The sequence below is a fragment of the Thamnophis elegans genome, chromosome 10 (assembly GCF_009769535.1).
Source record: "Thamnophis elegans isolate rThaEle1 chromosome 10, rThaEle1.pri, whole genome shotgun sequence".
NCBI lineage: Eukaryota > Metazoa > Chordata > Lepidosauria > Squamata > Colubridae > Thamnophis > Thamnophis elegans.
In genome coordinates, this window is record NC_045550.1 from 26601976 (window position 1) to 26618556 (window position 16581).

The following is a 16581-nucleotide window of genomic DNA, read 5'->3' on the forward strand; positions in this document are numbered from 1 at the left end:
AATACTGAAGGCAAACTCAACATATTCTTTATATGGGGATACAGGGGATACAAGTGCAAGTTGGTTCATGATAAATATTAGTAAGCATTTGGTGCTTATTTATAGCGTCTTAGTACGTTAGTATAAAATAACAGGTATCTATTACAATTTTGCTGCAAAAATATTTTAAATAACAATCAAAATGGTTGATAAAGACATTAAATGTTTTGTTAAATATGCCTTATTCTCCCCTGTACCTTAAATAGAAAACAATATTATCAAGCAATATCTGAAATTGTGTAAACAGATCACAGATATTATTAATTTAGAAAAAAACCAACCCAAGAACATCCTGTAAATATACGTAGAGTTCTTAATGCATTAGCTTCATGCATCATCTGTTGTGATTGCATAGCTGTAAGAATCTTTTATTGTAACCACAAGTCATATGAAACACAGAATACAGAAAAAGGAAAACATTTTATTGATTAAATAGAAATAAAATTACAGCCAATATTACAAAGCCTAACCAAAATTAGAATAGTAAATGTAACAAAGCTTTATAAGGCTAACCATGAAATCACTGTCTATCTAGTAGCCTAGAAGGTTCATGGAAATACAGGGATACTGTGGAATATATACAGGGTATATCAAAACTCCATCCCCAAAGACAATTTATTATATAAGTTACATTAAATATTCAAATTGGTTGCTATTTTATTCTGAGGATTTCATTAATTATTTGATGTGTAACTTTTGGAATTTCTAAGGTAATATTTCTCTGAAACAATATTAATAAAACATTTTGTGACTGGCCAGAAAGGCCTGACTTTTGGTACATGTAGCCTGACTCCTAACTCTGTGTATAAACAGTAATATTTAATCCCATGCAATATATATTTTAAGTAAAGGATTCACCCTGCCATTTTATTAAGCTAGAATGTAGTTGCTATGGCAATACTATCCTGCAGCCATCACTGTGATTTGGTGGTATGAATTGTTAACATTGACAGGGGGATTTGCTTTTAAGGGGAAAAACACTCTTACAGTTCATTACTTACGTATAAAATGCCTGTTAAATTAAAAGAAAGAACTAAATATTTACGGTAATCTACATAGGAGACACAAAATTCATGACTGAACTATGTATGCAAACTCAATATTTAGGCTGAATAATTTTAGAGAAGCACCAAACAATAAAGACTTTTCCTACCAGATTTATCATATATCCTTGCTGCCATCAGAATACTGTGGTGACTTCTGGTAGATACGGAGTTCTGTATCCGATTCCTTTAAGGGACGCGTTCAGCATGTACCTAATATGGACTACACTTCTCCTGAGCATACATATTTGAGTATGATATACAAATTGCTTGAGCACAACAAATAATCAGCAAATTATAGAACTGCCCAGATTAAGAGGCCATAAACATAATAGTGACGAGATGGGTTACAGGTAAATGAAGTCAATAAGAAATGCTCTGGTGTAGCATTTCTTTTACTCTTCTCATGGCTCTAATGCTGAGCCATGCAAAATACCATGTAAACTTTATTAAAAGGGGTAATCATAGAGGCTCGTCCAGAGAATGCTGGCTCTGGCAGTGTGTTACTAATTCTGTTAATGTTTTTGCTCTTTTTGAATTGATGATGATTATGATGGTAGTACTGTATTAGTATAGTACATAACCATGTCAGATCCAGTTCCCATGTTATATTTTAATTAAGAGTTTTGAATATTATGCTGCAGCTTGGCTTGAGAAAATGGAAATTGCAACCAACTCTTTTCATGTAAGAATTTTGGAAGTGAAAAATAGTATGTAAGTCACTCCTTCGTTTTCCTTGTTCAGTTTAAAAAACTGAAACTGAAGACAAAAATCTGAATATTGTTTTTTTCAGAGTATTTTTAGTTTTGTAGTATATTTTTCTATATAACTCAATTTAGGGTAACTTGTCTACTGCAAATCCGCAATTTCTCTCAATAAAAATGGGAACAATACTGAGATTTTAAAAGATTAGTGTAGAAACAGGAATGGCAGAGCCTGAGTTAACATACAATGAAGATAAAGATAAAAACAGCATAAACATGAAGCAGTAAATAAAACAAACCAAGTAGTCCCATCTTACTGTACTTAATAAAGAAAATTTATTGTAAAGGTATATCACACAATTATACATTATAGTACAAGTGGTACCTTGCTCAATAGTAGTAACTGTGAGAGGGATCTTGGAGTCCTAGTGGACAACCATTTAAATATGAGCCAACAGTGTGCAGCAGATGCCAAAAAAGCCAACATAGTTCTAGGCTACATAAACAGAGGGATAGAATCAAGATCACATGAAGTGTTAATACCACTTTATAATGCCTTGGTAAGGCCACACTTGGAATACTGTATTCAGTTTTGGTTGCCACGATGTAGGAAAGATGTGGAGACTCTAGAAAGAGTGCAGAGAAGAGCAACAAAGATGATTAGAGGACTGGAGACTAAAACATATGAAAAACGGTTGCAGGAACTGGGTATGTCTAGTTTAATGAAAAGAAGGACTAGGGGAGACATAATAGCAGTGTTCCAATGTCTCAGGGGCTGCCACAAAGAACAGGGAGTCAAACTATTCTCCAAGGTGCCTGAGGGTAGAACAAGAAGCAATGGGTGGAAACTAATCAAGGAGAGAAGCAACTTAGAACTGAGGAGAAATTTCCTGACAGTTAGAACAATTAATCAGTGGAACAGCTTGCCTCCAAAAGTTATGAATGCCCCGACACTGGAAGTCTTTAAGATAGCCATTTGTCTGAAACGGTATAGGATTTCCTGCCTAGGCAGGGGGCTGGACTAGAAGACCTCCAAGGTCCCTTCAAACTCTGCTATTGTATTTGTAATTATCACTGTTATGTAGGGTTTGTTTATTTTTAGCAAAGAAAGCTTTCTGACAATACAACTGAAAAGGAAGCCTATTAAATCCCAAAAGCTTCTCAGTGAGGATATAACAATTTGAAGTCAATTTCACTTTAATCAACTTTTAGAATTATCTCACCCTATTCCCTAAAGTTTTGTTACTTTAAGGTGATTAATTCCAGTTAAGATGATATAGGAAACTGCGATAAAAGGCTCTAACATCTCCTTGTGACATTGTCCATTTAAAGAAGAATAAATCTATGAACCTAGGGAAAAGCAAGACTTGTTCCCTCAACAGAATACTATAATTTAATATTATATCTGAACTAGTCTATCATTATACTTATCCATTTAATCCCAGAGGCTTCCAATCCTTATCTATAGGTTATATTAAACTTCAAAATTATTACTGAAAACTTTTTGTGATAAGTAACTTCCATGCTAAACCTGCAACTTAAATCTTTTAATTTTCGCAGCATACTTAGAGCCAGCTGCCACTAATATCTAACAGGTGAACTTAAAACTGATTTTTAAAAAAGCTTTTTCTTAAAAAAAATAGTTAAAAATGCTTGGTTGAAACATTGATTTGTAGCATTCAAGTTAACTTAGTCTCTACAATGTAAACAGGCATCTGGACACAAGGAATTTGGGCCATTATCTTTATTCAAGCTTTATGTAGCTTTTTCAGTCCACATCACTGTTCATCATTCAGTATTCCCATATGCTTATTTGTAAGGAAGTCCAGAAAGGGAATGTTACAGATAGCTTGGTGAATGTTCATCATTGTGATCTCTCTTGGAATCCTGCAGAGAGAAAATGCAGATGGAATGTACTCTTTGAAGCATTTATTGCTACTTGATGCAGCAACAATAACAACATTTATAAGAAGTCCAACTTTCCCCAGCCTGATGTCCTTCAGACTTGTTGGATTGTACTTCCTGTTAGACACAACAGGATAAAGCAGCAGATAGAGATTTGTGTTCCAATATTTCTGGAATATCAGGCAAATAAAGACAGCTATACATGTGCTTTAAGCGCACTATAGTTATCATAATAAACAATCACTTCAATTATCATTAAATAACTATTTCAGCAGCCTTACAATTATATAAGCAGTATTTTTATTTTAAAAACCCTACATAAACATAGTTATCTACATATTTGAAACAGATCATATAGAAATATAAAAAGTTATTTTATATCATGTAAAACTATTCTGTAAATAAAACCCAGTTATATTTTACTTTGACTGATAACAGATTCTTGGAGTTTGTCTTTTCTTTTATTTGCCCTGATTCCTTACCAATTAAAAATGAGGGATGAGCCTGGGAATTTCTACATGGCAAGCAAGTTATTACCGTATTTTTCGGAGTATAAGATGCACCTTTTTCCCTCAAAAAAGAGGCTGAAAATCTGGGTGCATCATATACACTGAATACAGCATTTTTTGCCTCCCAAAATCCCGCCTCCTTCACCAAAATGGCCATCCATAGCTTGTAGGAGGCTTTCAGAAAGCTTCTGGGGGTTGGGGAAGGCAGAAATGAGCAAAAAATGAGCCATTTTTTTGCTCAGTTTTGCCCCCCCCCCCCCGCCCCCAGGAGCACTCTATAAGCTCCCTAAAGGCTACCCACGCCTTTTTTGAAAAAAAAAAAAAACGGGCCTGTTTTCATGAAAAATGGGCCATTTTTTGCTCATTTTTGCTCCTCCCAGAGCACACTACAAGCCTCCTAAAGGCTATTTATGCCTTAAAAAAAAAGGGCCTGTTTTTGCGAAAAACGGGCCGTTTTTGGGAAGTTTGCAGAGTTCAAAAACTTTTTTTTATTTATTTGCCTCTTCAAAACCTTGGTGCATCTTATACTCCAGTGCATCTTATACTCCGAAAAATACAGTATACTGAGCAACAATCCTCTTCAAACCATTTCTGAGGATGAAATCTGAAAATGTTGTTCAGCATTTCCATGTTCCCCTGCTTTTTTTCCCTTTTCCCTTAACAATAAAACCATTGTTAAGAACTGCTCAGTTTCGAAAACAGCTTTTAACATAATATTGGGAGAGGGTAGGATAAAATCCCAAACAAAATTGAGCCAAAAGATGGAACAACCTTGTCCTTACTCAGGAGTCTTTTGGAAATCATCTATGTTTAATAGTGCTATTCAATTTTAATATATTTTCTCTAAAGCAGGGGAATGTAGAATCTGGATTTGTGTCTCATTTGCAGTTCCCAGAACACAATTTGGCAATCAAAATGATAAAACAAGGATAGGAATATTGTAAGATATGAACTTGGGAGAGAACTTTATAAAATGGGTAAGATTGATTTATACTTCACAGAAAGTACAAATAATGGTATAAGAATGGTACAGAAATGGAACAGTACAGGGTCCCCTGTTTGAGCTGGGGTTGGACTAGAAGATTCCTTCCAACTCTGTTATTCTGTTAATTGTCACTGAAGATTTAACAAATCTCAGTAGATACAAAAAAGAATAAGCAAGGGATGCCAACTAGCTTTTGTTTATTTTAGTGCTGTGGTGGCTCATTAATTAGAATGCAGTATTTCAGACTAATTCTGCCAACTGCCAGCAGTTCGATTCTCGCTGGTTCAAGGTTGATTCAGCCTTCTATCCTTCTGAAGTCAGTAAAATGAAGACCCAGACTGTATTCATCCAATTTTCTCACTTCATCTCATCTCTTTATTATTTCAAGAATAGCAATAACAATAGCACTTAGCCTGCACCTTCTACTCTTTCTTTTTATTCTTCCATCTTTGAATTAGTTTTCCTTTTATACCAATAGCAATAGGACTTAAACTTATATACCGCTTCACTGTGATTGACAATCTTCTCTAAGAGGTTTAGAGGGATAGTATATTGCCCCCAATAATCTGGGTCCTCATTTTACTGACCTTGAGAGGATGGAAAGCTGAGTCAACCTTGAGCCAGTTAATATAGATACATTTAGAATGTAGATGTGAAAGTTAAACAAGTATACCTGTTTCGAGGAGCTGCTTGGTAGCCAATTGCCAGTGCTTCTCTTAGAATGTCACTGACCAACTGTTCTGTAGCCTGTTGCAGAATGCATTTCAGAAATAAATAATGTAAACATGGATGAATGTTTTTAAATAACAGAGGACATATTTCAGAGTATTTTATACCTCAGAATCCTGTGTATAAACTAAAACTTATTTACTAAAGTAGCCTATGGTGCATTTCTTCAAATTGTTCTACAAATCCAAAAACGTAACATTGAGAAAACTCTGGATCCCATCAAGTAAAATGACTTCTTCTCTGTCGCTGCTTCTACTCCTACCTGCTGAAATACAATCCATGGAGGTTTTTCTACTCCCAGTCATACTGTGCTCTAGAAAAGCTCTAGAAAATTGCCTTCCCCAATACCAGGTGCAAAGGTCCAGCAATTGATTAACTCCTAATTGTCTACTCCCAACTGGCCAAAGTTAGGTTATGGAACACTTTTATATTGACAACCCCCTCCCTCCAATCTCTGCATTTGGTTTTTTTATTGCTACAGTATTGCTGTATGCTACTTTGAGTCTTTTCATTTGACAGCTTAATACATTCAATAAACTATAAATTATTATTAAAATAAAGATACCACAAGACACTATTATCCTTGTTCTACTTGCAGCCAACACCTCTCACAGTGTAAGTTAACCTATTTAATTTGTCTATGACTACTTTAACGCTAAGAATTTAAACAGCTTACCTTTAAAATCATATCTTCTATTATAAAAGCATATATATTTTTGTGAAGTTCCACAGGTGGAAAGGAAATTCCTACCTATAAAATAAGACAATGTGTTCATAATTAACTTCACAGATATGTATCTTCTTTAGAAGTTAAAATGACTCTTAGAACTGGTGATAACAGTTACACTTAAAATTCAATAGGCATAGACTGCTATATGTTCAACGAATTGTAGTCATTGGAAAATTAGCATTTTGTTCTGAAACTTTAAAGCTGTATCCTTAATAGGTTTGCTGTACAAAATTCAGCCATTCTAAACAGAATAGAATTTGATTATAATGTGCAAAAATAACAATAGGTTTTTCTTCTGATGCCTGGGTACTGAGCTGCTTTAAAATTACACTTCCTAAATATTTCTGATAGGATTCAGAAATATTTGAAGTAGGATTCTGAATTTGTAAACTGAAGAATCACTAAATACATATAGATTTTGTTTATGTTTGTTTGTGTGTGTGCATGTGTGCATACATGAATGTGTGCCTGCAGATAAGATGAATCATATTCAGTTCTTCTTCATCTTCTGGAAAGAATCTTGTAACTTTGCACTTCAGGTGGACTAAAATTATTATAAAAAGTTAGGATGATTATGGAATTTAAAATTCAACATTTGCTGTTTTTTAGTGCAAGAGTGCTTAGCTGGGGTTTTAAGTTGGATGACTGACAATTCTGCAGCAAGTTTGTGATTCTTATTTCCTAGAACTGAATATTTTTATTAGCAATTGTGAAAGCAATTGGGGAACAACACTATAAAAAGGTATTCAAGTTCTTCTAGCTTGTTAAAGAGAAAGGTAAGGCAACTTGCAACCATTCTAAATATTACATATATTACACTCTAAAAATCTCAAGATAATGAAAAAATTATTTTTTAAAAATTATTTTATTTACCTGTTGAGCAGTTTCACGCACATACTCAGATGCAGACTGTGGTGCTAAGTAGAATTTGGCCTCTTCTTGTGTCTCTTCCTGTTCCTTTTTAATGTTTATTTTCAGAGGTTCAGTAATGTTAAGAATGTCTACTTCCTCATCATTGTCAGATTCTTGTTTAAGGAGCTGCTCTAGTTCTATAAGCTTTCGACAAAGCTCTTCCCCAGTGGTGTAAGATGATGAGCATTCTTTTCCATGTAAAGCAATTAGGCACAGAAGACAGGATTAGCAAATAATTTATATAAAGTGACATGCAGTTCATTGCAAATAAAACAAATTATAGTTGCTGTGACCAGAAACTTAAACTCCTAATCCTCTACTATCCATATATCTCTCAAGTTTCAATCATTATATCAAAAGAGAAACTATTAACAATGTTTAACAAAAATATTTGTAAATTCAGAATTGTTAGTTTTGGAGTTGAAGAAATGGAGCACACTCAATTCAATAAAGTATGAATGTGTATCTAGTTCTGTTTAGGTAATAGTCACTAATAAGAATATTAATATGTTCCTGACAACTATGATAAGTAGTCCATACCACTGGGTTTAAAAAAATCTGTTTATCATATTCCCCTTATTTCAGGACCAAAATAACATTTATTTCATTTATTGATTCATTCACTGATTTATTCCTTGCTTCATTCACTCATTTCTCCTGAACTTCCCCAACCAGGCCCAAATAATCAGAAAACAATCCCCCACTTTATAGGAAAACTGTTAAATATAGCATTTCTATACATGGTCCTAGAAACACATACAGGTGAAACTCAAAAAAATTAGAATATCATGCAAAAGTTCATTTATTTCAGTAATGCAACTTAAAAGGTGAAACTAATATATGAGATAGACTCATTACATGCAAAGCAAGATAGTTCAAGCCGTGATTTGTCATAATTGTGATGATTATGGCTTACAGCTCATGAAAACCCCAAATCTACACTCAGAAAATTAGAATATTGTGAAAAGGTGCAATATTCTAGGCTCAAAGGGTCCCATTCTAATCAGCTAATTAAGCCATAATGCCTGCAAGGGTTCCTGATCCTTTAAATGGTCTCTCTGTCTGGTTCAGTAGGAATCACAATCATGGGAAAGGCTGCTGACCTGACAGTTGTGCAGAAAACTGTCATTGATACCCTCCATAAGGAGGGAAAGCCTCAAAAGGTAATTGCAAAAGACATTGGATGTTCCCAAAGTGCTGTATCAAAGCACAATAATAGAAAGTTAAGTGGAAGAGAAAAGTGTGGAAGAAAAAAAGTGCACAAGCAGCAGGGATGACCGCTGCCTGGAAAGGATTGTCAGGAAAAGGCCATTCAAAAGTGTTGGGACTTTCACAAGGAGTGGACTGAGGCTGGAGTCAGTGCATCAAGAGCTACCACATACAGATGGATCCTGGACATGGGCTTCAAATGTCACATTCCTTTTGTCAAGACGCTCCTGAACAACAACGTCAGAAGCATCTTATCTGGGCTAAAGAAAAACAGACTTGGTCTGTTGCTTAGTGGTCCAAAATCCTCTTTTCTGATGAGAGCAACTTTTGCATCTCATTTGGAAACCAAGGACCCAGAGTATGGAGGAAGAATGGAGAGGCACACACTGCAAGATGCTTGAAGTCCAGTGTGAAGATTTCACAGTCTGTGTTGATTTGGGGAGCCATGTCATCTGCTGGTGTTGGTCCACTGTGCTTCATTAAGTCAGGTTCAACACAGCTGTCTACCAGGAGATTTTGGAGCACTTCATGCTTCCTTCTGCAGACAAGCTTTATGGGGATGCTGACTTCATTTTCCAACAGGACTTGGCACCTGCCCACACTGCCAAAAGCACCAAAACCTGGTTCAATGACCAGAGGATTACTGTGCTTGATTGTCCAGCAAACTCACCTGGCTTGAACTCCATAGAGAATCTATGGGGCATTGCCAAGAGAAAGATGAGAGACATGAGACCAAACAATGCAGAAGAGCTGAAGGCCGCTATTGAAGCATCCTGGTCTTCCATAACACCTCAGTAGTGCCACAGGCTGATAGCTTCCACGCCACGCCGCATTGAGGCAGTAATTGCTGTAAAAGGGGCCCAAATCAAGTACTGAGTACATATGCATGCTTATACTTTTCAGAGGTCCGATATTGTTCTATGTACAATCCTTGTTTTATTGATTGCATGTAATATTCTAATTTTCTGTGATTGTGGATTTGGGGTTTTCATGAGCTGTAAGCCATAATCATCACAATTATGACAAATCACGGCTTGAACTATCTTGCTTTTCATGTAATGAGTCTTATCTCATATATTAGTTTCATCTTCTAAGTTGCAGTACTGAAATAAATGAACTTTTGCACGATATTCTAATTTTTCGAGTTTCACCTTTATTGAATTTTCCAGGCAAAACTGATGCTTCGGGAGACAAAGATGGAAACCTAATCCTATAATTTATTTTCATTCTACAAATTATGCCAAAATAAACCCTTTGAGGTTCTAAATTTAGACTCTTTACCTGGCTCATTGTCTATTTGTGTCAGGACATCCTCTATGGAATCCTCATTCCTAAAAACTTCTGGATCAGGTGGTGTATAGCCATGGAAGCGACACCAGTGTACAACCTGCTTTGTTTTCAGAGGCACAATGTTGTGAAATTTAGGATACTTTTCTATCATTTCTTGAAGGATTTTACGTATTGTCAAGGCTCTTTGCCACTGGAGATGAAAAAAGGAAGAAGAAAAACAAGAATTAAATAGAATAAAATATGTATATCTTTCACTAGTCAGTTGGATACAAGTGCTTTGCTACGAAATTATGTAATCAGGCTTGATAAATTGACAAAGCTTGAGCATTAATGAGTAGTTATGATCGGCCTCTCCTCTCTCCTTCTCTCCCTCAGGCTTGCCACACAGAGGCATCTCCTATCTTACCCCCTTCTCTCTCTCAATCTTAACACCTTAGCATCAGAGAGTGTTAATAATGATATAAGAAATACTAATGATCTGACGGTCATTTCAAAAACTCCTTTCTTAACAATCACCTAGAAACCAAGAGGAACATATGTGCCAAATTTCAGGTTTGTAGGCTTTATGGTTCTGGAGATTTCATGATGAGTGGTATTTCGCTTTTATATATATAGATTATAGTTACATTATATCAATGGATCTTTATGCATTATAAGAGCTAAGTAAAAAACTGTAGATAACTGTTATCTCCCAGATGGTGACCAGGTGATCCTCTACTGCTTAATTGTTGATGGTCAGCAACAATGGGACCTCTGTGTGTGTGTGTGTATGTCTGTGTGCACATGTGAAATTGTTCCAAACAGATGACTTCTGTTAATAGATGATCTTACAGTTCTAGCCATTCTATATTTTGTCTTTGTGGCTCTAAAATAGGGCACATCTAATGAACAAGAACAAAAATAACATCAAATAAACAGTTATACGTTTATGCTTCTGAAAGCTCAGGAATTGAAAACTTTTAGGGCAAATACAATTTTTGTTTTCAGTTTGTTACATCAGAGGACAGTACAATCTATTCTGGAATGCTTCCTCATTTTTCATCATGGTGGTCACAATAAAAGGGTCATTTTGTCAAGCAGAAAAGAGACATTAAAAGCAGAGTAAAAAACTCTTGGAAGTATGACAACATCAAGACAACATTGGGGAAAAGTTGCTATTTTATCACACAACAGATCTGGATTATATAATGTTAAGACAGGACATGGAACTTTAAGTTCAGTTACATTTTATTTAGCCAAATATTAGTAAACCTCTGCAAAAATGGCTACGTATTAAATGCAAGATATTTTTAAAAAAATAATTTCTAGGTTTTAAAAATCACCAGATTTCTGAAGGACAGCTTTCAGTCATACATTTCCCTGAGGCTGAAATTCAGCTTACAGAATTAAAATTACCTCAGCAGCTCTTCGTTTTCCAATATTCCAGGTATAATATTGTTCCACAGAACTGGCACAGAAAAGATTGGCATCCTCAGCTAAAAAAACAAAAAAGGAACACCAAAAGCTTTAGATTTTTAATAACCATGGAAATTAATGTATTATATGGCAAGCTATTTCTGAATACCTTCTTAGAACATAGTTTAAATCAAAATATGCTACTTATTACTAAAATCAGGAAGTCCCTTATGGAAAAAACTAAAAAGCCCTTTACTCTGATTTAAAAGAGATACTAAATTAGAAAGAACATTAAAGAGATATTACCATAGCTATTTGAACAACAGGTAAATACAGGGGTGGTATTTGTGACATAAGACAATTTTCTAGCCTTTTGGAACTACTCAAAAAGATGGAAGGCTCTGAACATAAAAAACATCTGAGAAACAAATTACTAGCAATGATTTGGAGAAGGGAAAAGCAGGAGCCTGAATGAACCCCAGTATGAAAACTAGGCACATGCATTGTTTATTTCAGGAACATCAAGTCTCAGTATGTAAAGTGCCAATTGCTATTAAACCACTTATTTTATGTATTTTCATGTGGATGAAAATAAAGCCAGCCATAGCTGAATAACTCAGCAGCTATTACCTCATTGTTAAGATTCAGCTCATCTAGGCAACACTGCAAAAATCAGGAGTTGGATATAGCCTAGGAGTGTGATTCAACTCTCCGATAATGTATTTTTTTTACAGATAATATATGATTATGTAGTGCTTCAAAAAGGTGCTTAGAACACAATGCTGCAAATGTCTGTAATCTTTAATCTGTAATCTCTTTGAAGCTACATTATTTATTGAGCTGACCGGGCAGCTACAAAGGACAGCTATCTATTCCCAAGGAAAAAGAAATTATTGCATCAAACAGATATGGTTGAGTGCTACTGCATATTCCAAACCACCTTCTCAAACCACTTACAAAGCACTGCATAGCCCACTAGATTACAGAAAACTACTGTCCTTTTAGGTGTCCTGTATGTCAAAAAGCAGATCAAAGTGGGAGAGGAATCTCTTTTAAATCCTTTGAGTTAGAGGGACTGGTCTCATGGATCAGATTAAACCTGAGTGTTCAATAGCAACAGCATTTAGGCTTATACTGTGCCCCATAGTGCTTTACAACACTTTCTGGGTGCCTTACAATGTAGAAGCATTATTTGCATATAGTCCTCAACAATCTGGGTCCTCTTTTTACGGACCTCAGAAGGATGAAAGCTGAGTCAACCTTGAGCCCCATCCGGATCAAACTCCAGGCTGGGGGCAGAGTTTGCCTGCCATACTGCACTGGAAGTTTTGATTTCAGAAATACTAGTTTCCCATTCCCATTCCTCATAAAGAGGAGAGTTAAAAATACTAGACTGTCTCTGGTATCTTTCAGAATATCAGCAAAAATGGGAACACTTTCTGAATGCTTGTTATCCTTCAGAATAAAAAAGAATACACAATACAAGCTTTGTAAGTGGAACAAGAAAATGGAAACTAGTGTTCTGATGGTTGAAATGGAAATCAGTCAGCTTTATTGTAATTCATTGCTCTCATGTACACGGCAGAATATGACATTTAGCCAAACATTTAAAAAATGGATAAGAAAAGATATGGAACTCAAGCTAGGAGGAATAATCTTGACATGAAAAAATAAATATATAAAAACAGAAAATTGTAAGAGATTTCCCCATGGTTAACATGTGGTCAAAGCCACATAATATTTTAAACATTTTAAAGTTTGATGTATTTATAATTATCAAAGTTAATGTTTTACACACTTAGTAAAGTTTGTTGAGTAAGTTCTGAGTAATCCTATGATTACAATCCTTATGGCTTCTTACGCCACCCCCTTGGAGTGCATAAAGTTCTTGTTGCCCCCTTAGCGTCTAACACCCCTCTTGATAATGCAAACACCTTTCATTAGGGGGCAGTTTCGCCCATTTTGAGAAATACTGCTCTATAGCAAATGCAGGCAGATGGACCAATGGCCATACTTAGTATGAATTGAGCATATTGCACCAAAAATGACTGTTAAACAATGTTTTCATTACTTCTCTCAGCAATTAATGGAACATTCTTCACAATTGCTGTCAAAAGTTGTGGGAGGTTGTCTAAATATTCTTCCCTGTAAAAAATAAAGAGGTGGCATTTAATATAATTTATTTATTATAGCATAGTACAGGGCTTTTTACACAACTTCTACTGTAGAAAGAACATGTATGTACAGATACTGCTGTATTACTGCCTATAGAGCACACATCTCTGTGTACATGCAGAGAGAGATGTTTGGACAAACATTTTCAAACCTTTCTCAGCTTTTACATTTTTGGAAGTCTGAATTTTACATTTTTTTCCAAGGGGAGGGCAGTGTTAAGCTTACACAAACTTGACATGAAATCAAGAAAAAAGTTGTATTATAAGCTTCTACTAAGCTTCTTTAAAATAGGAAATTATTCTGTTGTAAATTGGATGGCAATAAAGGATGGAGTCTGTGAGGATCATAATAGAAGTCTGTCGCCTCAGCTCCATAGCTGGATATAGCTATAGCTTGATATGGCTCTTAAAACTTTGAGACAAAGATAAATCTGAACAAATAAGATAACTAGCTTTTATGGATACAGTGCTGCATCTAAAATACAGTATATCCACTGCAACTGATGTGCAAACTGATCAGTGTAATTTTAATGTGCATAGGTGAAGTATTTCATACCAAGGCCTTAATATACTGTGATCTATCCAATACCTACTATAAAAACTGCTTGGATTGAATACAATTAAAATAATTTTCTTGAAGAAATTTCATTTCAACATTAATAGGCGTGAACTCTCAACAAATTCAAGTGGCTCATAAAAATATAACCCATATTTTTTACAACAGCCATTGCTCCTTGTTGTAAGTTAGTTTAACTTCACAAACATAATTACCCAATGGAATAATTTCCAAGTTCTGAACTTTCCTCTGTTTTTATTGTTGCCTGAGCATCCTGAGAGACTGGAACACTGCAGCTCTGCCCTGTTGCATCAGGCTCCAGCTTCACTTTAAAAGACAATAGAATATTAAAAAAAAAACATATGTTAGGCAAATGAAAGACAATAATGGTCTTCTGTTTCAGACAATTAGGAAAAAAAACTACAGGTAGTCCTTAAATTACAATAGTTCATTTAGTGACTGTTGGAAGTTACGACATTAAAAAAGTGATTTATGGCAGTTTTCACACTTATGACTGTTGCAGCATCTCCATGGTCAAGTGATCAAAGTTCAGATGGTTGGCAATTGGTTCATATTTATGACAACTGCCGTGTCCATGGTCAAGTGATCACCTTTTGTTATCTTCTGACAAACCAAGTTAATGGGAAATCCAGATTCACTTAAAAGCCACAGTACTAAGTTAACAACTGCAGTAATTCACTTAACAACTGTGGCATGAGAAGTCATAGAATGGGGCAACATTCATTTAACAACTATCTTGTTTAGCAACAGAAATTTTGGGCTCAACTGTGATTGTAAGTTGAGAACTATTAGTAATTTTTCTGAAGGAGGAAAGCAGAGATTTTAAAGAGGAATCCTGGTACCATCATAATTATTTACTGACTTATTTATCAATCAATCAGTCAAATTTTGGAACCACCTATCTCCCTCACAGAGTAGTAACTGTAAGTGTAAATGGATGGCAGGAAAAAATACAATGTAAAAGGTCTACATTTCAAAAGCTATTTTGGGGGGGTTGCTGCTTTTTGTGTAGTAAAACTACCTTAGTATTATCTTTGGTCTCCAAGTGAAAGTACCATTATACTTTTAGAGATGCCCAAAAAGATTTCTTGATGTCAATACCTTCATCAAGCTGAATGTTTTATCACCTGAATCCTGCTTCACTTGCATAATCATACTGTGGAACAGCTGATGGCTCATAAAATGCTTTTTTTAAATAAAGGGCCGTTTCTACTAAGTGCAAAAGTGCAAGTGAAGCAACTTTCTTAGCTTAGATAACCCTGGCTATCTGAGCAAGTAGCTATGCAGTCATGTTTGGTTCGTTGGTGGTGTCAATGAAAATATATGCAGAGGTATATGCAAACACAACCAGAGAAAGCCTCTGAGGCAGCCACATCAAACCCTTTCATGCTTTCATGTTTCAAGAAGTGGGACTCTGCTGATATCTCAAAGGAGCTTGGAGGCTACTGGACTGTTTTTTCTTTGAAAAAACCTTTGAGACAACTATGATCTGGATGACTGAGAATCTCCACAAGCATTTATACTCTTTTGATACCAATGCACTTTGCACAGTACCCCTTCTGAATGCTTTGCACAATTCCACTGACTAATTTCCCCCCAAAAAACTATTATAAATTTCTTATATATGTCATGAATAGTGGCTAATCATATTTCAAGGTTTCATTATGACAATGGACAATTCTACCTTTGGTAACAGTCGCTTCAGGAGTGCTTGGGACAACTACACTAGTTGTAGGTGCAACAGCCGTTGCTTTACTGGAAGAAACTGACTGTATCACTGAAAGAGAAAGGGAATATTGATAATTTGACAAATATGCTTCGCTTTTTTCATTTTTGTTACTAAATTACTTCAATAATTTTAGCAGAAAATGATGGAAATTTTAACAATGGCTTTTTGCAACAGCTCTATAAATGTTATCTGAATTTTTTAAAAAAATCTGTTCTTTTTTTCTTATTTTACCTGGATCTCACAAACCATGTTCTCACTATTATGCATAACCTGGTAATAATGATAACACTGGACATTAAAATTGTAAATGTTTATTAGTTATCAATGTCAATAGGATATGATATGCATGGCATCAAATGTTGTGCTCCAGACAACATTAAAGTCTGCTCGCCACTAGAGCCAAAGGTTTCCAATTCTTTGCAGTGCCATAGAGCCAGAAAGCTTAGGAGAGAGAAGCCTGCAATATTGAAGAAGAGATTTAGGCAATGTCTTGTCAACTACATCCTACCTTTGTTCACAGGCATCAGTATAGTTTGGACTCCTCCAGAAGCATTGCTGACACCAAGTTGTTTGAGTTGGCTGGGTACTGTCAAAACAGTTTGTTGTGGGCTGTTCTGATTGGAGTGGATCTTTAGCAACCCTACATTAGAA

At 35.4% G+C, this 16581-nt stretch overlaps 1 protein-coding gene across 1 annotated transcript in view; it reads right to left on the reverse strand.

Annotated features, from left to right (window-relative positions):
• Positions 1-2856: 2856 nt before the first annotated feature.
• YEATS2 (YEATS domain containing 2) overlaps positions 2857-16581 on the reverse strand; it is a 41630-nt gene continuing 27905 nt past the window's right edge. Inside the window, exons 23-32 of the mRNA XM_032225269.1 lie at positions 16439-16570; positions 15886-15978; positions 14396-14507; positions 13522-13595; positions 11451-11530; positions 10047-10245; positions 7518-7744; positions 6591-6665; positions 5859-5932; positions 2857-3673 (exon numbers count right to left, since the gene is read on the reverse strand). Of these exons, the coding sequence (XP_032081160.1) occupies positions 3565-3673; positions 5859-5932; positions 6591-6665; positions 7518-7744; positions 10047-10245; positions 11451-11530; positions 13522-13595; positions 14396-14507; positions 15886-15978; positions 16439-16570 (1175 nt within the window). The 3' untranslated portion in view covers positions 2857-3564. The remainder of the gene's footprint in view (positions 3674-5858; positions 5933-6590; positions 6666-7517; positions 7745-10046; positions 10246-11450; positions 11531-13521; positions 13596-14395; positions 14508-15885; positions 15979-16438; positions 16571-16581) is intronic.